The sequence below is a fragment of the Canis lupus genome, chromosome 24 (genome assembly GCF_011100685.1).
Source record: "Canis lupus familiaris isolate Mischka breed German Shepherd chromosome 24, alternate assembly UU_Cfam_GSD_1.0, whole genome shotgun sequence".
NCBI lineage: Eukaryota > Metazoa > Chordata > Mammalia > Carnivora > Canidae > Canis > Canis lupus.
This window is the reverse complement of record NC_049245.1, coordinates 13,139,450-13,165,229: the sequence shown is the minus strand read 5'-3', so window position 1 is coordinate 13,165,229 and position 25,780 is coordinate 13,139,450. Positions and strand designations below refer to the sequence as shown.

The 25,780-nt window shown below is 45.5% G+C and overlaps 2 protein-coding genes across 6 annotated transcripts; one reads left to right on the top strand and one right to left on the bottom strand.

Moving 5' to 3' along the window:
- Positions 1 to 76: 76 nt before the first annotated feature.
- LOC119865624 (translation initiation factor IF-2-like) lies at positions 77 to 12,605 on the bottom strand. Of its 5 annotated transcripts, none has more exons than XR_005377603.1 (4): positions 12,503 to 12,605; positions 8,908 to 9,104; positions 3,246 to 4,084; positions 1,557 to 1,995 (listed from the first exon to the last, which is right to left on the bottom strand). XR_005377603.1 is itself a non-coding variant. In XM_038571631.1 (2 exons), the coding sequence occupies exon 2, from the start codon at positions 1,782 to 1,784 to the stop codon at positions 1,230 to 1,232; it is 555 nt and encodes a 184-aa protein (XP_038427559.1). In that variant the 5' UTR covers positions 1,785 to 1,995; positions 2,598 to 2,909; the 3' UTR covers positions 77 to 1,229. The 5 variants fall into 5 exon arrangements, 2 of the variants coding, with proteins under 2 accessions (XP_038427559.1, XP_038427560.1); XR_005377602.1 differs by lacking the exon at positions 12,503 to 12,605 and adding an exon at positions 9,245 to 9,526; XR_005377604.1 differs by lacking the exons at positions 8,908 to 9,104; positions 12,503 to 12,605 and adding an exon at positions 8,760 to 8,866.
- Positions 8,871 to 24,265, top strand: LAMP5 (lysosomal associated membrane protein family member 5). The gene is made up of 6 exons (XM_038571630.1): positions 8,871 to 9,060; positions 9,611 to 9,783; positions 10,162 to 10,293; positions 10,421 to 10,526; positions 11,951 to 12,139; positions 23,396 to 24,265. Exons 1-6 carry the CDS (start codon positions 8,997 to 8,999, stop codon positions 23,572 to 23,574), a joined length of 843 nt encoding a protein of 280 aa, XP_038427558.1. The 5' UTR covers positions 8,871 to 8,996; the 3' UTR covers positions 23,575 to 24,265.
- Positions 24,266 to 25,780: the final 1,515 nt, after the last annotated feature.

Here is a 25,780-nt window from a genome sequence, read left to right as displayed (position 1 = left end):
ATTAGAAGGGGTGACAAAACATGAGACTCCTAACTCTGGGAAATGAACAAGGGGTAGCAGAAGGGGCGGTGGGCAGGGGGATGGGGTGACTGGGTGACAGGCACTGAGGGGGGCACTTGACAGGATGAGCACTGGGTGTTATACTATTTGTTGGCAAATTGAACTCCAATAAATAAAATGTTGAAAAATAGACATGAATATTGAAGCAAAACCAAGTCACTGTACCCTGGAAGAGGACTGCTTGAGGCAGAGGTAAATAAGTAGACTGTCAGTTAGCTTAAAATGAGAGATTGACAAATGTGGCATTGTAAACTAGGATTTACTGAATTTGATTCTACATTTTTGGTTCTAAATCTGAACCATACCTTTTGTGGTGGGGCATTATTATCAACTCCATTTAACAGATAAGGAAACTGAGGCACAGCAAGATTAATTAGCTGTCTCGAGGCCCCGTCTGCTGGGGCCTGGGTGAATCTGGCTATAGAGCCCCGAGTGTTAACCACTGTACTCACAGTGTTGTACAGGGCCCAGGCCTATCTCAACTCATCTGCAAAGGGGGTTATTTCTACACTTGTTCTTTTGGGCTATTAGAATCATCTGGAGACACTTAGAGCTGCATTCCTGCCAGGCTCCACCAACTAGAGATTTTAATGTCAGGGGTGCTGAAGAATTCCTTGGGAACCTCAGAAACATGTCCCATTTGACAGACGATGAAGATGAAGCTGGGACACACAAGGTGGGATGCGTTAGCAGTAGCTCAGCCTCTATCAGTGAGGCCAGGGCTTCTCCAGCCAACTGCAGGGTACCCAAGTCCCCTAGGTGACCTTTTTAAATGCAGGTTCTAATGCAGGGGATGGGTGGGGCCTGGGCTTCTGCAGTATCCAGGTGAAGGTGACGCTACTGGCCCACAGACCACACTTTAGCGTTTGGACAGTGCACTACCTGGGTCCCCTGACCCCCGCGGCCCCTTCCTGGCGGTAGGGGTGCGCACTTTCTTAGCAGGTGGGGAGTGGGCCAGGATACTTAGCCCAAATACACTCCCAGAATGGGGATTCCTTGAGATGGCAGGCCTGATGCCCTGAGCGCCAAACAAGCCCCAGCCAGCGGGAGGAACACCTGGAGCACAGTCTGGGTTCCGAAATTCTGGGAAGCTGAAAGGAAAACAAAAACAAAAACCAACCCAGGCTTATGGCCCAGAAGCCGGGAGCCCAGCGATCCCTGGGCAGCGATCAACCGTCCTCCTCTCCCCGAAGCCTGGCTTCCCGAGCTTCTGGCCCCCTCCCACGCCTGCCTGAACTGTGGACGAGGTGAGGGGACAGGGTGGACAGACTGGTGCCCCCCAAGGCGCGATGCAAGCGTCTCAGGGCGCAGTTTCCTTGGCACAGCGGCCCTCCGGAGTTCCCAGGCCGAGGCGAGGAGCGGCCTTCGGGTGGACCCGGGTGGGGCTGTCGGTCCCTCGAAGGGTCCTTGGGAGCGCGGTCCCCGCGGCCTCCGGCGGGAGAGGGCGGCGACAGCGCGGTGCGGGCGGTGCCGGGAGCCGAGCCCCGGCCCTCCAGACCCGGACGCGGCGCGGGCGCGGGCACAGAGAGCGGAGGAAGGGGTACCCGGGGGGGCGCAGCGCGGGGGGGAGGGCGCGGCAGGGCGGGATCCGCCCGGGGCACCCTCGCTCCGCAACCAGGGTGCAGCGGCCAGAGCGCCCCCGCCAGCCCGGGTTCCGGCCCATCAAGTCGGGAAATGAGACGATCCATCAGCAGGCCGGGAGCGCGGCCCCGGGCGTCCCCCATCTGTGCGCTCCACAGTCACCCGGGAGTAACCGCGGCGGCCCCCGAGGCTCCCGACCTCCGGGGACAGAGGCGGCGAACGTGGAGGGGCGGCTCTGGGGCTCCGGGCTCCGGGCTCCGGGCTCCCGGCTCAAGGCCCATGTGCTTGGCGGGGGATCCCCGAGGCTGTGAGCGAGGCGGGGACACAGCCCCCATAGACCGACTCAGTTCTCCACTGAAAGAAAAAAATAAAACAGCGCGGGGAGAATTAGAAACACAAAGAACGTCCCGGGGAGGACACCGATTTGGGCGGAGGGACTGGCACCCGAGGGTGCCGCCTGGGCAGCTGGGCCGGGGAAGCCTCTGACAGCCCGATCTGGGGCGGCGGGCGCAAGGCCGGGGCACCCCCACATTGGCTTTTGAGTCAAAAAATGACCATGGAGTTGTATGTGAAGGCTGATGTTAACATTTCTAGTGTCACTGCCCAGGATTTAATGCTATTCTTATTTTGAGGGGACTATCAGAAAGGGCTGGAGTCGGGCCTCCCAGAGTTCTTGGCCGGCCCTGGGCACGGAAGGGGAGAGAGACCGGGACCGGCCGCCCCCGGAGCCGCGCAGGAGCGGGTCCCGCGTCCCGCGTCCCGCAGGTGGCCTGGACCTGCAGCCCCGGCGGGCTCCGCGGCAGGGGCAACCCAGGGTGGGGAGCGCCCTCTGCTCCCACCTGCTTTCCCAAGTTGATTGATTGATCGACTTTTTTTCTTTTTCTTTTTTTTTTTTTAAGCGGCCCAGTACCCTCAGCTCACAACCCTGGGCCCTGTGAGTCCGTTCACCGTCTCACCTTCGCCTTCCCAGTCCGGACCTGCCTGCTCCAGGCCGCTTCCTCCAAGGGCCCGCGCCCCTCCGCCGCCTGCCCACCCTTCCAGGCCTTTCCGCGGTCTCGGCCTCGGTCGCCCCCCAGAAGACTGTGCCCTCGGTCCGGGAAGCCTGCCGCGGGGCCCGGGGCTGTCCGAAGCCCGAGCTGCGCGTGGTTCCCCGAGCGCCAGGGCCCTGGAGCGTGCATCCTCCCAGCTCCGGCTCCGGGAGCCGGGCCGCTGCGGCACCTCGCGGGCCTTTCCCTGCGGCGCGGGGAGGCCGAAAGGGAGAGAAGCGTTGCCTCGGGGACCCGGTCTCCTCCCCGCCCCCTCAGGCCCAGCCCGCTTCTCCGCCCGCCTGCCCCGCCCCAGCCGAGTCTCTCTCACCCCCGCCGGCCTCCCCCCAGCTCTGGGACTGCCGAGACCTCAGCGGCAGGGGAGCCCCGAAGAAGGCCGGGAGGGAGCCAGGGACTCGCTCTCTGCTAGGGACTTCCTCGTTTTTCTCGTCCTGACTACCCTCGACGCCCAAACACAAAAGACCCCACGGGTCCCGTCGCCCTGGCCGAACCTGCTCAACCGCAGCGCCCTTGTGAGAGATCCCCCTTCCCTCGCTGTGGAGCCGGCGTGCATCTCACCTGTACAACTGGGCAGGGGGTTTCTGTCCCCTGTCTACACCTGCAGCAGCTGCGCCAACGCCAACGTGCCAGGAGTCCAACCCAAGGGCCAGGCGCCAACGTCTTTCTCAGGTCGAGGTCGTTGCCAGCTCTGGCTGCAGGCGGCTGGGCGCTCGGCGTCTCCTTTCGTTCGGGCAGAAGCTTCCAGGCCTGGAATCTGCAGCCTGCGCGCCCTGCGAAACTCCAAGCCCTGTGCAACCTGCCCACCTACGTCGGTGCCACCCAAAGGTAACAGCACAGGTCACAGTCCATGAGTCCTGAGCAGCGCACACTTATTTCGCGTGGAGACGGGATGTTTTAATAATGAATTGCCAGCATGTTTTCCCCTAAAGGACTCGCGCAGATCACCTCCCAACTAAGGTCACTCATAGAAACATTGTATTTAGACCTGGAGGGATCCTTTAGGAAAGACATTTTGATGACGAGAGCCGTGAAGCTACTCACCAAAGTTGTCGTCAGTAAAAACTAACATATCGCTTCCTGGACTGCCATTCCCAGCTCCTTTGCAATACACTGAAGACTCCTTCCTCTTTCCCTTTATTGGTTCCCAGAGCATCTGTACAGTGTTTTCACAAAAACAGTCACAGACACATCCCAACCTTACAACAGCAGAACACCGGAGGGCATTCCAGAACTCCAAGCTTCCCTCAAAGCACAGCAGACTGGCCACCCCACTCTCGCTGTCCCCTCCCAAAGGCAATTAATATAAATTATGCTCAGTCCCATCACATCTTCAAGTGAATATGCAGACAAGGTCAAATAGGCAATTAAAAGAGTAGTTAACTGGGGACCAGGAACTCCTGTAACACATCATAAAGGAGATGTTAAGGAATCACATTATCACAGAATTCAGGTAGCAAACTATTTTAAATGAGCCACAGTTCACCTAACCTTAGGCCTAATGAGGTAGTTGTTATTTCTTGGAGAGAAAAACTTCTTAAAAGAATTTTTTTTAAAATTCTCAGTTGATTCTCGTCCTTTGCAGAAAAGTTCACTGCCTCCAAGTTAAGATTTTCCTCACTAGGAAAGCAGAGAGGACTGTACTCCAAGGCCTAACAGCTGGAGCTTAGTGGCAACTAACTTAAAAGAAGTTTAAAAATAGTTAACTAATTACTGCCTCATTTGTGACTGAACTTTTTCTGGAATGACTACCAGGCCTTACCATCTGCTTATTGGAGGTTTGTTTTATGGACTTTGTCCCTCTTGTTCTCTCCTACGTGAAGGCATTTATTCTAAATGAAACCATAAAAGGATATTTCCTAAGTACTTAGCATAAACATCCTTGGCCGATGAAAGGGCCATTATTCTGGCGCCTTGCCTCTTCCACTAGTTACCCTCATTGCAGAAACAGCTCTTGCTTCATTAAAGTAGGTGCATTTGAGACCAAGGAAATGAAAGGATGAAGAAAATTTTATGAAGGTCCTGCAAGTTGAGTGCATCAGACCTCAAACTGAATTTTCTGATTCTTTCCAACTATTCTAGGATTTGGAAACTTATGCAAATATTCTCGTGTACACTTATTTTTCAGTTCCTATCCCCAAAGGGTTTCTATCCTAGGAAGGGTTTCAAAGGTATTCAAAGGCGGTAAGTAAATTAAATGAAGTAAGTGTTCAGTGATAAGCTGAACACAAGAAATGGTTTGGGTAAGTAGTAGTTTTGGGCTTAACCTCTATGTAGAGGTGTACTGTTTAGTTAAATTATCCCTTCTTTTAGTTAAATTATCCCATCCACGTGTGCTTTCTCTCTCTCTCTGTGTGTGTGTGTGTGTGTGTGTGTGTGTGTGTGTGTGTGTGTGTTTTGGAAGGGTTGGGGACAACATAGCCAGAGTACATTTTTACATTTCACTGTAAGGTGGAATGAAATATCAACAAGCCAAATTTCAACTACAACAAGCCTAGCTTTCCTCTTTTGAAGCTAATAAATATGGTTTCTATCCATTTTTCCTGATTTTTGTAATTTTGTTGTTTGATCTACAGATACAAGTCAGTTGTTTGTGTGACCAAATATAAAGAGTTATACCTAACAATTTGAATACTTAATTTTATTTAGGGTAAGGTTTGCATATGCCATTTTTTCCATATATCATATGTAGAGCATATTATCAGATAAAGAAGGTAAGTAGTGCTATGTAGTCTATAAACTGCATAGCCTAATGGACCTAATTTCTTCTTTATCACAGATTGATAAACATGGACGGATGAAGAGATACATCTTTGTACTGGCTTTCCTATTTAATATAAATTTCTTCTGTTGGCATTGCCCTTTCTTGTCTATCTCCCCCAGGTCAGTATGTCCATGTTTTTTAACACCCACCTTCTCCAAGAGGCCTCCTTTGGTCAGTTGCAATGGCTGTCTTAATCTTTCCCTAAACATCTATGCCCACCTTATGCCAGGCAACCCTACATCTTCATGTATCTTCCTATTTTCTCTCACTCAAACTGAAAGGTCTATACACACTGGGCCCTTTGCTTCCACTTCTATGAAATAGTAACCACTCAATAGCATGAAGTTCATTAAGGCTAATTCAATAAGGAAATACATGAATTGAAAAGAATCCTTTGAAGGGACATAAAAAAAAATCTAGAGAAAGTTCCAAAGGCAACATACTTAGATCATGTTTTCTCCTGACATTTTGTTTTGACCTCCAGCAGCAATGATGGAAATGACACCACCATTATCCACATGAGTGTCCCTGTTTATGTCAGTTTCTCCTACCTTCTCTCCCATTCAATAAATGAAGAATGGAGCAAATTTTGAAAAATGTTGTTACTATCTTAAGATATTATCTAATAATATAAGGAGTAAATTTTACTCCTTTATCAGCTCTTTGCTGATTTCAAAAGGATATTTCCTAAGCACTTAGCATAAACAGGATGGTTTTTAAAGGATGGTTAGAGGGGCACCTGGGTGGTACAGTTGGCTTAGCATCTGACTCTTGGTTTTGGCTCAGGTCCTGATCTCAAAGGCCTGGGATCAAGCCCTGTGTTGGGCTCTGTGTGGAGTCTGCTTGAGATTCTTTCTCTCTCTCCCTCTGCCCCTCCTTCTCATGCTCCCCGCCCCCACCTCTGAAATAAATAAATAAATCTTTAAAAAATAAAGGATTACTAGAAGTTTATTTAATTAATGTAGATAAAAGCTGTAGGGAAAATGATCCAATGCTTATTCCAACATAAGAATCACTGAGGATAGCTTAATAAGTTCAGGGGTCTTTGTAAGCTATCTTTAAAATTAAACACCTACAAGGAAATTTAATTCTGTTTTGAGGATAATCCTCCTAGGAAGAAAGAGTTAAAACTGCTTCCTTTTTTCTTTGAATTCATTCTAGTACTCTGTGGTGTCAACAAAGAGATCATGTATGTCAGGTGTGAAAAGAAAGCATTTCAAAGGAACCACCATTTGATTTATAATGAAATCAATAATCAACTATAACAACTTAAGATTAATGATCCATGTTATTTCTCATCTATATTTTCTTATTAAAGTAGATATTCATCAATTAATTCAGTTGATCTTTTAATAACCTATAAATGAGAACATCTGCAACAATGTATCACAAGAGAAATTGTCATAATCTTTTACAGACAATCTCTTCTATTTGTATAATGGTATTTGTTTATCTTTGGATTCCCAGAGCACCAAGCATATTGCAAATAGTTGGTATTCAGTTAATGTTTACGAATAAATTAATCTTTTGTTTTGAATGATGTTACACTTACTGTCTCACTTGGCCTAACCGGCCATCCCCTGAGGTATTATTCCAGTTTTTTAGTTGAGGAAAAGGATAAATCTGCACAAGGGCATAAAAGCAATAAATAGTGAATCCTAGGCTAAAATCTATCCATTTCTTTCCTCATTAAAGTACTGAAGGAAAAGATGGAGGGACAGAGAATATAAATGCTTCATTACATATGAATCATTGTTTTTAAATTTTTTACAGTACTGCAGGAAAATGTGTTACAGCAATTGTTAACATGACAAACTGTAAGCCATATAAATTTTGCAAATTCCAATCATAACCAATAATAATTGACTTTAGCAATCACAATTTGGCGTCAGTTCTTCTGTTTATAAACATTTATGTAAAGTCCTTGAGAAATGCTTGAATGAAATATAAAATAACAGATAAAAATAAAGATATAAAATATGCTATCAATTTAAATATTACTTCATAGCTTGAATTGCTATTGATCTAATTAGAGATTTGGGATTTCAGCTTGTTATTTGGTCAGTGAATAAAGATTTTATGCAAATGAAAATATGGTATATTTTGGAGTCAAAGTATTATATAAGGAAAAATGAAGATGATCCCTATGAAGTTAAAGCATGTGATTTTTCTATTTTAATTCTAACTGACCATGTGACATTTGGGAAGGTCATTTAATTTTTTTGAGCCTCAGTTTTGGGAATGTACAACCACAATAAGGCATATCTTCCCATGTCTACCTTCTAACATGGTAAGGAGGCTCAAATGTGGCAACGCATGTGAACATATTTTGCAATTTCTCCCTTAAGGTGACATTGTTTATTTTGTGACATTATATTACTGATTATCCACATAATCCAACAAACAGCCTGTAAGACAGGAAATATTTGGACATCAATACGATTGATGAGGACAGCATGCTTACTGCTGAAAAGGCTGCATTCTGACGTACAAAGCAAAAAAAAATTTTTTTAAAGCAAGCTACCATTTTATGTAAATATTGGAATTAGCCCAGTAGTATTTATTTTTTCGTCCCACTAGAGGCTGTAGAGTAATATCTGTGTGTGTGCATGTTTACATAACTATGTAACATTGCTGTCCTAAGAGACCCTAGATAACCCTCCAAACTTCAGGTTCACTTACATGCCTCTTGGCATAAAAGTCACAGTATAATGAGGGTAGGTGACCCCAGAGTTTAGAGCCCTCATGCAATCAGAGAGCAGTACTAACAGAAAATAAGCCTGAATTACTGCACTGACTGACGGCCCCATTTAGGGAGGCGTCAATTTAACTTTAAACCCATTAGCTCATTGAGAGCAGGGGAGAGAAGGGGATGTCTCCAAATGCAGGAAACTGTTGCCATAGCATTTTCCTTCTCTATTTCTGCCTACTCCTCCTCCCTCAAAGCAGCAACAATTTGTGCTCTCCCGTTTTCTTTCAGCAACCAGATGCATTTTCAGAAGCCAGGACTCTAGGGATGTGATATCTACACCACCTAATAACTGTACCTGGCAGGGATATTGAATAAGTCTGAGAGTGCTGTTAAGTTTTTCCGGACAGAGTCATCTTTGCAGATGCAACTGCAGAACAGGAAACAGACTCGGGGAAAATTTTAGCCCCCCAACATCCCATTGGCTGTCTGCACCAGCCGAGCCACAACAAGCTCTCCTCCACCACCACCACCACCACCACCACCACCACCACCACCACCACCACCACCACCACCACCACCGATCCCTTTCAGCACTCGCAGCCGCGGACAGCTCCCTCACCTCGCGGTCGGCTCCTCCGCAGTGAGCCGCCTCGCGTTCGGGCGGCCCGGGTCGGTGCGGCTCCCCGCCACCAGGTCTCCGCCCGCGCGCAGGGAACTCGCGCTCCCCCGCCCCCGCCCCCCGCACGGCGCCCCCGCCCCTCGCTCACCCCGGCTCACTCCAGCGGCGACTTTGAGGGATTCCCTCTCGGGCGGCCTCTGCAGCAGCACATCTGGCCTCCTTCGCTGCACGGCGAGCATGGATCTCCGAGGAAGAGCCTTTCCCAGCGTCTACAGACTAAGAGTTCTCCTGATGCTGTTCTGTGAGTAGCGTCTGGGCGGCCGCGAGGGCAGAGTGCACTGTTTGCTGAGAACAGAACCGGCAGAGTAAAACCAGTAGCTTAGGTCAAAATGTGGCCCTTACGTTTTGCTATTTTCTTTCTTCTTAGGGGGCGGGGTGGAGGGCCTTCCCGCTGGTGGCAGGGAATTCCCCAGAGGGCCACACACCTGTGCGGCACATCCCAGACACAAGGCTCCGCGAGCCTGCTTCGTGGGGGTCAGAGCACTGGCAAGAAAGGTTGGGTTTAAGAGCCCAAGGTGAAGAAAAAGGCCAGCCGGCTTACAAAATAGTAACGATTCAAATTTAAACATTTTTATTTTTATTATAAAAATTAATTCATCGCAGTGGAGTTGAAATTGTCGGCGCTAGGTTAGAGAAACGGCTCGCAGAGCGCACAGCCGCCGGCCAGGAACTTTATCAGCCCAAAGCCCGCAGACCACGGTCTCTCCACCCTTGCGCCCACGACGCGTGGGCTCACTGAGGCCGGAAACCATAGGATTTTTTTTTTTTTTTTTTGGTTTGTCTTTCCGCAGATACAATGGCTCGAATTACGGCAGAACAAGAAGTGGAAAATCTCTCAGGCCTTTCCACTAACCCTGAAAAAGATATATTTGTGGTGCGGGAAAATGGGACGACGTGTCTCATGGCCGAGTTCGCAGCCAAATTTATTGTCCCTTATGATGTGTGGGCCAGCAATTATGTCGATGTAAGGAACCTTTTCCCTCCCGGCTTGCTCCTAGGGCTCCAGGGGCGAAGGGCACCCTCCCGGCAAGGCCCCGTGAAGACCTGGGTCGCCTGCCTTCCCCTCTGCGCCCCTGCAGGCTGCTCCCGAATGCTGCATGGGGGTGTCAGCTTGTAACGCCTTCTGCTCGCCCTGCCTGCTTTGAAAGTAACCCCCCTTTCTCTGCTTCCCTAACGGCCGGCCGGGTCTGCACGTAGAGCATCTAACCGCATGTTCCCGGACCTGGGAGCGCGCGCGCAAAGGAGCGCCCAGGCGTGCAGCCCAGAGTTTGGACGCGCCGCCCTTCCCAGCCCCCGCGGAGGCCGGGCTCGCTGAGGGGGTGCGGGGCGTCTGTGTTCCCAGCTGATCACGGAACAGGCCGACATCTCACTGACCCGGGGAGCTGAGGTGAAGGGCCACTGTGGCCACAACGAGTCGGAGCTGCAGGTGTTCTGGGTGGATCGCGCGTATGCGCTCAAAATGCTGTTCGTAAAGGTAACCCCGAGCGGGCGGGCGCGCAGGGGCGGCGCGGCCTCGGGGTGGGTGTGGGCGGGGGCCGCCCCCCGGTCTCCTCACCCAGAAGCCGTGGGGGCGAGTGACGCGCGCCTCCCCCGCTCGGCAGGAAAGTCGCAACGCGTCCAAGGGACCGGAGGCGACGTGGAGGTTGAGCAAAGTCCAGTTCGTCTACGACTCCTCGGAGAAGACCCATTTTAAAGACGCAGTCAGTGGTGAGTAGAGGCCTCGGGGCTGGGGAGGGAGCCTGCGGCACCGCGGGCGCTGCAGAGAGCGCGGGCGTGGAGACCCAATTCCTCAGGAAATCCGGACGTTTGACGGAAACCGGATCCTGGCTCTGCGCTCCGGGCCGGGTCCGCCGAGGGCTTTCTCGCCGGGTAGAGGAAGCGGGAGCCGCGGTGCGTCCGCGGGACCTTGGGCCTTGTCGCTGCGCCAGCAACGCGGGGCCTTGAGGACCGGCCACCACCCGAGCCTGATTCTGGATGCGACCTCTCTTGGGCCTGTCACCCCCTGGCTGCTTCACGACCGTCTCTTATGATTTGTCCTTTAAAGAAGCACGGAGAAAGGCAAAGCGGTGTTTTCCCCCTGCACCCCGGGTTTTCATCTCAGGAGCAGAAGCGTGAAAGGGTCAGCCGACTCCCCTTCGCCCAGGATTTGCTGGCCTTCGCTATCTTTCTGCTCCAGGCCCTAAGGCTCGCACTCAATCTTCAGTCATCGACTGCAGCCACCCCAGAGCGGATTCTGATTCTGAACCCTGTCCTAATTTATTTATCTTTCCCTGCCCATCACTCCAACGACTCACCCAGATCCTCCAGAAATATCGTGGCAAGAACAACAGCCATTCCCCAAATAAGAGTGTTCACATGTGCAGACACCACGAAAGACCACACTTAAATTAATTACCTAACTTATTTATTTAGTAAACCGTCTAATCTCCTGATGAAGCTCTCCATCACCTTAGTACCTGTGTTAGGAAGAGATTTTTATTGAGCACATGAAAGAACGTTCATGTCAGTTCGCCCTTTCTACCTCTTTTTATCATTGCAGTAAGAAGAGCATTTTTTTCTCTTCATCAAAATCCATATTCAAGTACTACTTCCAGTTAAATTAGATGCCTCCCCCCCCCCCAAAAAAAAGAAAAGAAGAAAAACCCATGCAAACATATGCCAGAAAAGGAGAAAAAAGGGGGAAACCTCCAAAAAAACCTCTCTCTATTAGGGCATCTGGCCAGGGCACCAGCAATCAGCCCTGCTTTGTTGAGGAAGAAATTTTATTCCGTGTAGTCTGGTGTGAGATGTGGAAGATCAAGTCACTGTTTCTTTGGAATCTTCATTGTCAGGTTTTATATAGTAAAAAAAAAAAAAAAAAAAAAAAAAAAAAAATTAGATTTTTAGGTATCATTCTCCTTTTCCAGACATGAAATTTCAGATCAATGTTTAAGGAGCCCCTGCTTACAAAAGAGTGGGTGTACTTGTCCTTTGTCACCACTTGATGCCATTAGCAGAGCCCCAGCAACACAGAGGATCAAAAAGGCGTCTGGAGTTGAGAGGCAGGAGCCAGCTCTCTGGCACAGAAGATTAGGAGATTAGGATTCTTCCAAAAAGAGGGTCCTAACAGTTGCTTTGGGCCTTCCTTGCAGCTGGGAAGCACACGGCCAACTCACATCACCTCTCTGCCTTGGTCACCCCAGCTGGGAAGTCCTATGAGTGTCAAGCTCAGCAGTCCATTTCACTAGCCTCCAGCGATCCACAGAAGACAGTCACCATGATTCTATCCGCAGTCCACATCCAGCCTTTTGACATCATCTCTGATTTTGTCTTCAGTGAAGGTAGGTTGCGGTGAGAGGAAGGGTTCTGAGCGAAGGCTGACTTCAGGGTGGATGGAGAGGGGCACCTGCCAGGGTCCCAGGCTGTTACCACTTGTATTTTCTTTAGGCTGACAGGATACTTCTTCTCACTGTAGCATTTTAGGAACAGTATCAACTTTTCCCAGTGGTTCCTTCTTCTCCCTTCCTCCTTTGCTCCATTCTTTCCTCTCCTGTTTCCTTTCCTTGCTGCCACTCTCCCCTCATTTTTTCATCTTTTCTTTCCTCTCCTTGCCAAAGAGGTAACAAAATTCATTTGGAAAACCTGTATGTAATTTTGATGCCAATTTCCCAATGAAAAGGCAGCTAAAAATCTCAAGTACTTACCTACAGAGCCGTGGATTGCAGGAGGGCCTCTGCTTCTATGGGCCTCAGTTCCTCTGTTCAGCACTTGCAGCTATAGGTTCTAGCCCTGTGAGTCTAAGTTTTAGTGTGGCTAGAATGTGTGTGTGTGTGTGTGTGTGTGTGTGTATGCGCGTGCGCGGGCATGCGGGCATGCATACATGTGCAGGTCACAGAGAGACTCATGAAGACCTGCCTCCCTCCAGCACTCACCTTTGTGGGGAGAAACACCGTTGAAACTCTGGGGAAGCAAGGGTCCCCTAATCTTTTCCCTCTGTGGTGTTGAGAAAGGCTCTTCCCCGTCTGTGCTGGTCTCTGAAAGGGGGTCAGGCAGGATATAGCTGGGCAGATTCAGGAGGTCCACATTCTCTTGGTTCTCTGCAGCCCAGCACAGGTTGGGTGTAAGGGCAGTCCATATTTCTGCAATTTTTTTGAGTCTAGCACCCATTTACACTGGGCACGTGGAGGGTAAGTAAATTTTTCAATGCACTTGTCCTTTCTGGTCTGGAGAAGGTTGTTAAGAAATGAGATTCTGGTTGCTTTCTAGATGTCTTGCTTTGGGCTGGGGATCCCCAGGTGAAGACAACTACTGGAATGAACAATCAGGGAATCGCCATCTGTGTTATACACAAATCATTTCCCAGGGAATCCAGGTTTCATAAAATTCATCTTTCAACTCAAACTATAGTGAATAGCATCTACCCCACCCCCACTAGGATTATTTAAAGACCATTTGAGCATTCTTAAGTTAAAAGGTCTTTGACAGAAGAGCCTACTTCTTTTTTCATCTTTGCATTTCTAGCACCTAATACAATGCTTGGCACACTGTAGATGCCCAGTGAACTTTGGCCGAGTTGATATTCAAAAGTTGTGGACACAATTAACAGAGGCTCCGAAATGCTTGAATGCCAGATGAATCAGAATTTAATATATTTACTAAGTCAATACAACACTTACTTCTACAAACTTAGGGAAGAATAGGCTATTCCATTTGAATAGATCTTCCAGAATATTGAAACTAAACTCTAGGTATCAAGAACTTAGCATTTTTTGAAAATGTTTGAATATAAAAAGTATTTGTAAAATGTAACAGTGTCTTTCTTAAACGGAAACTATTAACTATAATTAAACGCAATTGAGCTATGATTACTGATGACTGGGAATTCACGAGAAACACATTGGACTGTGTAGAATCAGTCCCCAGGGCCCCTACCATAGATGCTTTTGAGTTTATAAGGGGACTTTTCATTGTCTCTAATTACTCTTTGTTTTTTACTAGTCAGCTGTTCTTAGGCACTTCCTTACTTATTGGTGCTACCAGGCTATAAATGGCTGCTTTTACTAGGTCCTAGCACAACCTCACCTTAATTCATTCTGGGTTATGTCTACATTATTGCTTATATTCATTTACAAACTGAGAAACCAAATCTCAATGTTTAGGATCCTATACAAAGTGAGAATAAAAGAGTCCTGAGTAAGGGCCAGAACTATTTTCCTGAAAATCAGTGAAGTTCATGGCATGGACTTAATGGGCATCTTTTGTTTGAAAAACAGTTTTTATCCACTTTCAGATCCTAGATGGATGGGCATGGTTGCTGGGTAGACTTAGAGAGTTTGTAAGCATGTAGAACTTTCTAAATGCAGATATATTAAGCAAGAGCAAATTGTACTTGTCTCACCCAGGCTTTTCTGGGTAATAATTAGGATGTTCCCTCCTGTATGGTGCCCTGGGGCTCAAAGCTCCTACTCCTGGGAGGAGGCAAGCCTCATTCAGAATCACTCACTGGATCTATTTGCCTTTGTGTAGCAGGGGCTCTTTTGTTCCTGGCTCCTCCTTTCTATGCCTCTCAGCACCTGACCCCCACTGTGTTTTGTAAGAGATCATTGTATTTGATTTGATGGAATCCAAAAGATTCCTTTTGGGGTGCTTTTTTGGGATTTGGCTCTTGCCCCCCCCTTCACCCCCAAAATAGAACTTCAGGAAGCTCTGATGCATTGCCTCTATCTGCGTGGGGGAAGCAGCAGTATCTGGTCATATATATGCATGCCCACTGCAGGGGTATGTACGTGTGGTTGGCTCACGTGTGCAGGGTTTACAGCAAAAGGGGTTCCAATGAAGGACCAGTAAGGGGGCCACACTGGCAGTCTGAATTTTCACACCTGCCTGCTTAATAGATTCTGAGAAAAGCAAGGAAGGGTCAGTGAAATGGATTACTGGATACTCATGGGACTGAAAGCAGCTCAAATGGGGGTTGACGTCTTTATCACATAAATCCCTTTAGTGCATTGAGCTCAGCAACTACACTGATCCTCAACAGAAGTCTCTTAGCCCAGCATGTCTCCAACTGCAGAATGCACAGGAATCTTCAGCTGCATTGTGCACAGCTCTGGTGATCTTGTTAACATGCAGACTCTGGTTCAGTAGGTCTGGGGGTGGAGCCCAAGATGTTCCATTTCTAGCAAGCTCCCTGGTGATGCTGTGGAACACTGTAGGGGGTTTGAGGGATCTTGAGCTGATCAAGAAAAAGATATGACCTTGAGAGGCAATAACACACAAGCTTAATTTGGTGGTACTCGGACAGGGTTATGTGAGAGGGGAAGTTGCCTGGAGCATGAGACTGTCCAGAGAGAGGCTTATGGGGACCACCATCCAGAAGAGGAGGAGGGCAGAGGACCTCCTGATGAAGAGAGGAGTATGGAGGAGGGAGCTTACGTGTCTAGGTGATATGGCTCAGCAGCAGGATAAGAAGTCTCTGGGTCAGAAAGCTCTGAGGGGCAGCAGAAGCTGAGGCCTTATACCTATAAGGCTCTATCTTATCAATGGGTAACAGCTGTTGGGTGAGGTTTGGTATGCAAAGCAGGCAGGCTCTAAATAGCTAAAGATGTACTTGTTTGGGCTGGTTTTTAAATAACTAGATGCGTAAAAATTTGAGTTTGGCATGGCAGGCTTTCGAGCTAATGGTCTCAGCCTGCAGTGAAGAAATAAACCACCTAGGGCCAATACACAGAGGCTACTTTGGCTCATTTCTGTAACCAAATACACTTTCATGGCAACTACCACCCTGTAGTTCAAGGCACCTCCTCTTTTCCCAGTTGGGGTTGAGTAACGTGTCCTTCCACAGTTAAATCCGTGTAGTGTATCCCTTTGAGCACCCCAAGAGTTTTCTGGCTGTGATGGGATGAGGATTACATCATTGATAGGCAAAAAATCAGCCTGAGAATTTTAATGGCTTGAATGAAAGGTAACTTTTATGTATGGGTAATTATGTAAGAAACAACAGAACACAAAGGGTGTTTCTGTTCCCCTTTATTAAAGATTCAGGTTTAACAGGCGTTTAAAAGTTACCACATATAGGCTGGTCCCTTTTCAGTTCTCAAGAGAGAATAATAAGTAAGCAAACAAACAAGCTTGTAGAGAAGGTACTGAGATCCCAGGTTACTGTGGAGAAACTGAGGCTCAGAGAAGCCAAGTTATTCGTGAAGTCCCCCCTCCTGGTGGCTGCAAGGGCTGAAGCAGGAGCCTGTCTTTGGGTACCAGATCTATGCTCTTAGCTTCTCAGAGCCTCAGCTGCTCCTACCAAGCAACTCTAATAAACATGTGAATGCAGGAGGCGTCTTTACAAAGATTGTCAGGTCCTCTGAATTCATGGGCCTTTTATTGGTGTTCCTAACAGCATAACTGGGAGATGCAACATGATCAGTGTTTTACCCGGATCTGTGTTTTAGTGGAAGTGAACATGCCTTACCTTGCTCTGTACACCAGCCCCCAGTAGAGCATTCTGTGGCTAGCTGCCATGCCTCAAGTACAGGAAGGCTTACCTGATGCTGATCCAGAGCATTGTGCAGATCTGTGCTTTACTTAGCACCTACCAGCCAAGAAACCTGTCACCCTGGATAGTTGCTCCTCAGGATCTCCTTGGTAAGCATCTGGGAGGGGGGGGGAGCGGATAATCCTCTTAATGAGCCCTGCTAAGAACTGTGTTGAGGGCTGGAAAGTGGAGCCCTAGTGTAGGGTCAGGTAGCTAGCCATTTGTAGAATTCAGTGTTCTAGGTACTGTCCTGGAACATAGTGTTTCAGGCTGGGTTCCCCCAGGAGCAGATCCTATGCAACCATGTAAGTGCAAGCAGTTTATTTAGGAGGTGATTCTAGAATGCACTGGTAGGGGGTTGGGGAGGTGAGATAGGAAGGCAAGGCAACCAGTTAAGGAGCATTAGTGAGCAGGTTCACATTGTGGGCACTTGGGGCTCATACTAGGAGTATAGAAGCACCTTGGAGTATCTGGCCTGAGAGGTGGGAAAATGGCATTTACCCACCAATTCCCATCCACCATTGATGGCTGCTGGGTAAAGGAGAGGCGTTGACTCTTTAAGACTTGCCTTGTACGCAAAACCCGCTGGAAAATGTGGGAATGGTGAATGCCAAGGTATAAGACACTGTCTGGGTCTGCTGCACCTAGGTACTGGGATACATGAACCTTCCCTGCCATGGGAGAGATTACAGAGCAGTGAAAAAGAGTTTATACAACTCTTCCTTGTGCTTGCCATGTGCCTGACACACAGTGGCGTCTATCAGTAATTGCTTTTATTATGTTATTTATTTATTTTTCTTTTTTCCCCCAAAGATTTTATTATTGATTCATGAGAGACACATAGAGAGAGACAGAGACATAGGCAGAGAGAGAAGCAGGCACCTCGCAGGGAGCCCAATGCGGGACTTGATCCCGGGACTCCGGGATCACGCCCTGAGCGGAAGGCAGAGCTCAACTGCTGAGCCACCCAGGCGTCCCTATTTATTTATTTATTATTGCTAGTGCTTACATCTTTGTGAGAGTATCTGCTTGTCTCCAGCCAAAGGTCTCCAAAGCCCACTCATGCTAACAGTTTCTCTGTATACAAAATACATTTTGCTGAGGTTACAGGAGTTTAGAGCCAGTCCAGAGAAAATGGGAAGAGGAGTAAGCTCCTCCCACCAGCTGCCCTCTCAGAATGGAAGAAGCCCAGCCAGCAAAAGACTTGCCCTCTCCTCAAACAGGAACAGTCTGTGCTGCTAAGAGAGCTTGAGAAAGCAGGCAGCTTGCCTTTTTGCCCACTGCTTATCTCAGTGCTGTTCCTTGGGGTACAATGAACAGCTCTTGTAGTTGGTCAGCTTCTGGGAGTAAATACAACATTGAGATGGTCTTTAAACTATCACACACACACAAAAATGATGGTCATCAAACAAATGAACAAGAAAATAAAGCATCAACTGAAAAACAGAACCTAAGATGAATCAGGATTTTGGTGGGGGCATTGGATTTATGGTTGAGGGAACCTTGTTTGGCCATGGTAGCTGGCAACAGATTACCCCTCTGTTGTCTGATCTGTCTTCATCTGATTCTTTCCAATGACTATACTAGACTGGTTGTTGTCTTTTCCAGCCATAGGACATCCTCCCTAGGCTTCTGTTTTGTGCACTTAGAACCCTGAGCCCAGCCAGGGTGGAGGCATGAGGGACCCCAAGCCTTGTGGAGGTAAACAGGGAGTTAGGGGTCTCTGAGCATCCAAAGCCAGCTTAAGCGTGGGCTAAGCCAAATGAGGTTCTTTTCCCAGGCAGAAATCTAGGGCCTTCCTTGTTTTAGACTCTGTGGGTTGTATAATCATTGTATAGGATCTTAACCCTAGGGTCCAAATGGGTTGTGGATAGGATTCTGGGATTGTGTGAATTTTAATGGGAAAAATTTGCATCTTTATTTTCAACAATTTCTAACTTTTAACATTCCCTTCAATTATAAATGAAAAGAACAACTCACAGTGTAATTGGTAATAATTAATAATTAGCGGTGACTTTATCACCAACAGAAATAATAGGTATTTTTATCCGACATTCGTTTGCACAGATCTTGCAAAGTGACAGTGGTACTTCTTATTACTTTGCAATCTCAGCCAGTATATGTACTAATAAAGGAGTACATGTATTACTTTCTCCCAACTTATTTAAAAATATTTTAGTAGCTGAATTTCAGCGTAATCTGTTTCCTTTGTAGTTCTATCTACATGCTTTATTTTTCTGCATTTGTAACCATGATAATTAGAAAGAATGATGGTTTCATCATTATTGGTATAAAAAAGATGGCACCTTCTGCCCTAGTGGGTCATGGTGAGCACTTTTTAAGTGAAAGAGAATAGACTGGTGTGGAGGAACTGTTAGATGCACAAGGTCAGGATAGGTCTTATCTTGTGAGACTTTGGTTTTAATTATGTGTGTAAATATATGTTCTGAGTTATAATGTAAAACATTTTTTCCCCTTTGGATCAGAGGCAGAGTTTGAAAACACTAGCTTGAGCCTGAAAGTGGAGTGTGTGAACTTCTATGGGCTCATAAAAACCCTTGGGGACAGATGGGTGTCAGACTTCAGGATATTTTAGACTTTAGGAAGACAATACAGTGCATAGTCCATATATTATGGAAAACCCCAGAAGAGTCAGGGCAGCCCCTGTCATCAAATAAATTAATATATCTGTTCCCTGCAGTGAAATATGTGAATCTTCATGCTAAGTAGGATGAATGAGACTCATGAGCATCCTGATATTAGTTCAAGTCAAATTTTGCTGCCAAATGAGTAATACAGAGTACTTTGGATTTCCAGAGCTCTGTGGATTTTGGAATGGTGGGTAAGGGATGGTAGACTCACTAATTACTTATTTGACCACTTAGTGGATGTGGGTGGATGAAGATGGGGATTCATTATTTCTCATATTTTTATATCCCCTTATTTTCCCCATGACTATTATTTTTGACATGTTAATAGTTTAATATACCCCCTTCTGTGGTGTGATTAGTTCAGGTCTTGTCTTAAGGCAACAAAAAAATATTCTTAAGAAGTAAACCACAATTATAATGCTAAGTGAAATAAATCAGTCAGAGAAAGACATATACCATATGATGTCACTCATATGTGGAATTTAAGAGATAAAACAAATGAACAATAACCAAAAAAAAAAAAAGACAAACCAAAAAAACATTATCTTAGCTATAGAGAAAAAACCAATGGTGACCAGAGGAGGTAGGTGGGAGAATGGGGGAAATAGGGGATAGGGATTTAAGGATGCATTCGTAGTGATGAACACTTAGTAATGTATAGAATTGTTGAGTCACTCTATTGTACACTGAAACTAACATAAGACTGTATGCTAACTATACTAGAATTAAAAATAAAACAAAAAGAAATAAACCACAATGGTATTCTAGTTATTAAAATTAAAATATTATAGTTATAACTATACCAAATTTATTATCCATTTAAATATAGTACTTAGGACAGTATGATTCTGACACCAATTCTGATGTGTGGGTGTTTTTCCCAAACACTAAGCTATTCTCTGACAGCAGCTGGGTATTCTTTGGTTCACCTTACTGCTGACACTGCTGAGATACCATCAAATCCCAAAGGTTAAGGGCGTCTTCCTATAGGACTACCCCCTCATCTCTACTTCAGAGACCAAATGCAAGTCCAGGTTGTACCTGGGCTTCTGATCAACTTGCTATTGGAGATTTCCATGACCTTTTCCTGAGTTTTAGGCTCAGAGAACTCAGAGAAGCATTTTATTCAAGATATAACTCAGGAACAGCTAATTGTAAGAGATGTAGGGTATAGGACAAGAGGGTGGAACTTTCATGCTCTCTCTACATCCACCACTCTGCCCAAGTCTCCATGTGTTCACCAACCAGAAGCTCTCCGAATCCCATCCTTTTCAGTTTTTACTGAGGTTTCATTTCATAGGCACAATTGATTATGTCATTGGTCATTGGTAATTGAACTGAATCTCCAGCCACTTTCCACTCCCTGGAAATCAAGGGGGTAGGGCTGAAAGTTCCAACCCTCTGATCACAAGATTGCTTCTCCTGGCAACCAACCCCCAATCTTAAGGTAGCCTATGGACTTTCCAAATTGATCTCATTAGCACAAACTCAGGTGTGCTTGATAGGGGTGTGTTATGAATAGCGGGGTGTAAGTTTGTAGCTAGGACATGACAAATGAGCAAAGCCCACAATCTACATTAACATTACATGGGCAACTGCATGTTGTGAGGAAAACAAATAGCCTTTGTTGTTAAGAAAATCCCTACACCAGGAAACCCCATTTGCACTAGTTTTTCTCTTTAAAGAGGCAATGTGGTATCATGAGGGGGAAACCAACCTGGGTATGGAGTTCTGGGACCATAGCTGGCTCTGGCGCATCTTGTAACAACAGCAAGTTTTCCTCGGGGAAATCGGTTGGTATACTGGGCTGCAGGCTGATGCTCAAAGTGTGGGACTCATTATAATTGAATCAAATAGTGAAAAAGAAAAGTCCTCTACTAATTCTTTTTAGCCCTCTGGTTGTAATAAGGAGAAAGCAAAGTTTAGTGCTAATAATAGATCCTTAACATTTCCCTAAATTTGCCAAAATATCTTTTTAAAAATCTTCTTTGTAAAAAAAAAATATCTTCTCAGCTAGGGAATATATGTATGTGTATGTTTACTTATTTATTTTAAATGGTTTTATTCAGGTTATAATTGAAATACAAAAAACTGCACATATTTAAGTGTATAATGATAAATATTGACTTAGGAATACATCTATGAAGCCATTAGTACAATCCAGAAAAGTTAACATATCCATCCCCTCTGAAAGTACCTTCCTACTTCTTAGTAATAAACATGTACCTCGTTGAATTTTCATGAGCAGTACACAGAGCCACAGAGCCCAGAAGCCCTCCTTCCTGCCCGCCTTGTGATTCTGTAGCCTTTAAATGTCAGTTGCTCTGGTCTGCTACTGACATGACCCTAACTAGCTCTACCCCTAGCCCATGTCTGTTAAGTGCCACCCTGACGGTACTGTTAAGTTAGGCTGTTGGAATTTAGGTTGGGGCTTCATTTCCTCTGGGCAAATTACTTAGCTTCACTCTACCATATGAGTAAAATGGGTATAATATCAGTATTTATCTAATAAGATTGTCATGGGGATTAAATGAGACAACCTGTGATTACAGCTGAAAGTTAATTTAGAAATCAGGCGTGTTAAGTATACCGCTTTTAAAAAGCTGTATGTTTGCCTGCAATCTTCCAGGTTCTACTTTAGAAAAGACTTAGGGCTCTGACCTTATCCTCCTTTCTGCTGGTCTGAGGAGAGATGGAAGGAAGGACTATGCCAACATGGATTCTGGAGGAGGCTGGCACACACCTAGTGCTCAATAAATGTTTACTGGGCCACTCCAACTTAGAAACTTAGTCTTTATGAAGAGCTATCTAAGCCTGTTTTCTCTAGTTATTGCTCATAAGTTCAGTGAAAAGGCCACTAGTTACCCACAAGGGGCAAAGGAACCTGAGCAAATACCTGGTTTTAAAGAATGCAGTTTTTAAAAGATTTGTTTATTTATTTTAGAGGTGGAGGGTGGGGGGCAGAGGCAAAAGGAGAGAGAGAATCTTCAAGCAGACCCCCTACTGAGCATGGAGTCTAATGTGGGGCTTGATCCCAGGACCCTGAAACCATGAGCTGAAATCAAGAATCAGCTGCTTAACCAACTGGGCCACCCAGGCACCCCTTTAGGAATGCAGTTCTGCTCCGGTCTACAAACTGTGTGACCACCAGGTTTCCCCAAAATTGTTTATCTGGTTGTAGGTGAAAATAGAGGTGTGTAGGGCTATTAAACTGTCTTGAGGGTAAGAATGCAAAATGGAATCAGCACCAATGTTCTGGTGACATTTTCTTTCTTGATCGAGGTGCTGGTTGTGTGGGATGTTCATTTATGAAAATTCATCAAGTTCTGTACTTTTTTTTTAATTGTAGTATAATTTACAAATCTTAAAACACACAAACCTAAAATATTTAGTTTGAAAAAAAATATTTAGCTTGATACATTTTTACCCCTACTTGCAACCATGTAACCCTTACCTAGATCAAAATATAGGATATTTCCATCACACGCAAGTTCCGTTTCCTGTTCCCTGTATGTAAACACTTTTTAAATTTCAATTGTCATAGACTTACCTGTTTTTGAACATCATATAAATGGAATCATGTGATATGTACACTTAGAATATGGGTCTTAGAGTTTTCACTCAACAGAATGTTTTTGAGATTCATCCATTTTGTTACATGTAGCCATAGTTCATTCCTTTTTATTATTGATTAATATTCCATTGTATGAACGGACTGGTTTGTTTTTCCATTCCACTTTGATGGGCATTTGGGTTGTTTCCAGTTTGAGGCTATTGTGGATAATGTTTCCATGAACATTTATGCCGAGTCTTTGTGTATCCACATGTTTTCATTATTCTTAAGTAAATACCTAGGATTGGAATGCTGGGTTACAAGGTAAGTGTACATTTCCTTTTGTTAGAAGCTATTGTTAAGTTCTATATAGTGGTTGTACCATCTTCCACCGACTATGTGTAAGAGTTCTGATGGCTCCATGTCGTTACCAACACTTGATCTTCTCAGTCTTTTTGAAAACTGTAGATTGTGTGTGTAGTTCTCTATGTGTACATACTTCAATAGAAAGTTAAAAAATTAAACCAGCAATAAAAATGATGATGGTTGTGTTTAATGCTGAAATTCTGAGAATTAAAATCAAGCACCTGGTCATTTTGTTGGCACCTGCCAGGAATCCAATGATTGAATGTTGCCTTGTTGAATGGATGCATTTTAATTTTAATTTTAATTTTACCTTGTGCAGAGGTATTAAGTGATGCATTCTCATGGTTGATTGGGGAAACCTCATTTCTTAAAAAAAAGAGTCTCCTCAAATGTTGGTTGAGAAATCTTCTCACTTCCAATTCCCTTTTAGTTTTGATAGGAGGACTTAGGATTAAAAATATTGGACAGGAGCTGATTTCTTTCTTTTTTCCCATTTCAGAGCATAAGTGTCCAGTGGATGAGCGGGAGCAGTTGGAGGAAACCTTGCCCCTGATTTTGGGGCTCATCTTAGGCCTTGTCATTGTGGTGACACTGGCGATTTACCACATCCACCACAAAATGACTGCCAACCAGGTTCAGATCCCTAGGGATCGATCCCAGTATAAGCACATGGGCTAGGGGCCAATTAGGCAGCCAGCCCCCAAGACCCCCTCCCCAGCTGGATCAGGTAGAGAAACAAAAGCACTTTTCCACCTTGTACATGGGATATACCAACATAGCTACAATGCAACAGGCCTGGGTGTCCAAGGCTTGCTTGGCCTACGTCCATGCTTAAACCTAGGGAAGGGGGGGATTCTTTTGGATTCATGGGGTGAATGGCAGATGTTCTCTCCATGCTGGGGAATGAGGAGGGAGGAGTCAGCCAGCTTTCATGCTCATGGTGGCCTGGCTTTGACTCTCCAAGGAGCAACACATACAACTCAGAGGAGTATCTGGCTCCAAAGTTTAGGGATGGAAAGACACTTCTTTTGGAAAGACACCCCTTTAGGTTCAGAGAAATAGGGGGTGCTTTGCTCCCTTGGCCTACCTTATACAGTTGTCAATGCACACAAAATACAGCCTCATGCTCCCTAAGGCAAGACCCCTGAAAGTGATCCATGCTTTTGGCTGGCATTCTGCATGTCTAGTGATTGTCTTGGGAATGTTTCACTGCTACCTGCACCCAGTGACTTTGCAGCACAGAACCCGTTTAATGTAACTATGCAGAGCTGTTTGGACTTCATAGTATGTTGGGTCCAAGTGAGGGGACCTGAAGAATCAATCATGTGAGTTTGTTTTTCAAAATGAATTAAAACACACTACTGTCTAACATTTGGCTGCTTTCTTGAAACAAGAAGACAAAACTAAAATAGTTTCTTTGGCATCCAGAGAAGAGAGGGGAATGGTGAAGATGGATTTTCATTTTCTGTAAGAGGAAAGCAAAGAAAAGGCAGGGAAGCCATAAGAGGCAGGTTGGTTTTTCCAGGTGAAAAAAACATGGATTTATTTTGGCAAATAATAGTTTTAGTCATGGCATCCCTTGAACATCTGGTCTAATATTGCTTCTGATGCTTCCTGGTCTTGAGTTTGTTATTTCACTACAGATTAAAAAGCTTGTCTGGACATAGTAGCCTAGGTTGAGTTGTATTTGAAGTAAAATATAATTTGCTGAAACTTCTGGAGAAATGTACATAGTTTGAATTTCACTCACTTTCTAAGTAGTAGTTCTGAAAAATCTAAGTAGGAGTAGGGGAAATCCTTCTGTCCCCACCCTCCATATGAGCTCCATCATATGAGGGGCAACTCCTGAGTTCATCTCCCCAAGTATTCAACTGCTGAAAGTAGTGCATTCTGAGAAGTTCATCATCCCAGCAAATCATCCCAGCAAATCTTGATGGGTATGGACCAATTGCTGTTCTATCACCTGTTTGTTTGTTGCCCTGTCAGTCTTTCCTGCATGATCTCTCCTCAGTGTCTGCCTGGTACCAGGAAGGAAGACAGTTGCACATTGCACAAGGAAAAGGAGATACCTCATATCAGCCGCCATTTGTCCCCCCGCCCATGCCTCAAACTTGACAAACTCCTTTTGTAGCATCTCATATATTTTTTTTTTAAAAAACTTCATATGTATTTGGAACCACCCAAGAATTTGGGAAGAAATGGACACTTGGGTGTATCAATAAGTTACCCTTGCTCTCTGTAACCGCTTCAGAGAACATTTTTAGACCTGACTTGTATTTCTGAATACTTAATTCCTTAGTTTACTTTTATAAAAGTAAATTTGTGTCTTTTAAACACTACCCTTCATAAAACAGAGGACTCTTGATTAATTTGGGAATTGTCATTCACTCATTTATTCAACAAATAGGTCTTAAACACTTTCTGAGTGTAGTCTCTGTGCTGAGTATACAGTAGTAAACTGACAACTTAGAATCTATGGGGTAGGACTGATGATACACTTAGACACAGGTGGTTTTAAAAAGAACAAGTGTCCTGGCTCCTTTTACAGTGTTGTCACATGGCCACATCCCTGTGTTTAAGCTGCTCAGTGAAATCTTTCTAGAATCCAGCTTTCTTAATTCTCAAATCTCAGTGGCTTTTCCACCTGCAGTATGTATAAAGCTCCATTATCATGACAATTATTGCTATTAATCACAGGATCTTTATCTAGTTGTCCTAAAATTAGGTCTCTAGCTCAGCCTAATTTCTTTGAACTTCACCTTATTTCTCTGAGTCCTGCCTTTATCTTGTCAACTAAGCAGAATAGAGGAGAGCCTTGCAGGTGCAGTGATCTCTGGGTGGAGAACACAAGGTGGCCAGAGGGATGGACTCAGCCCTGTATTTC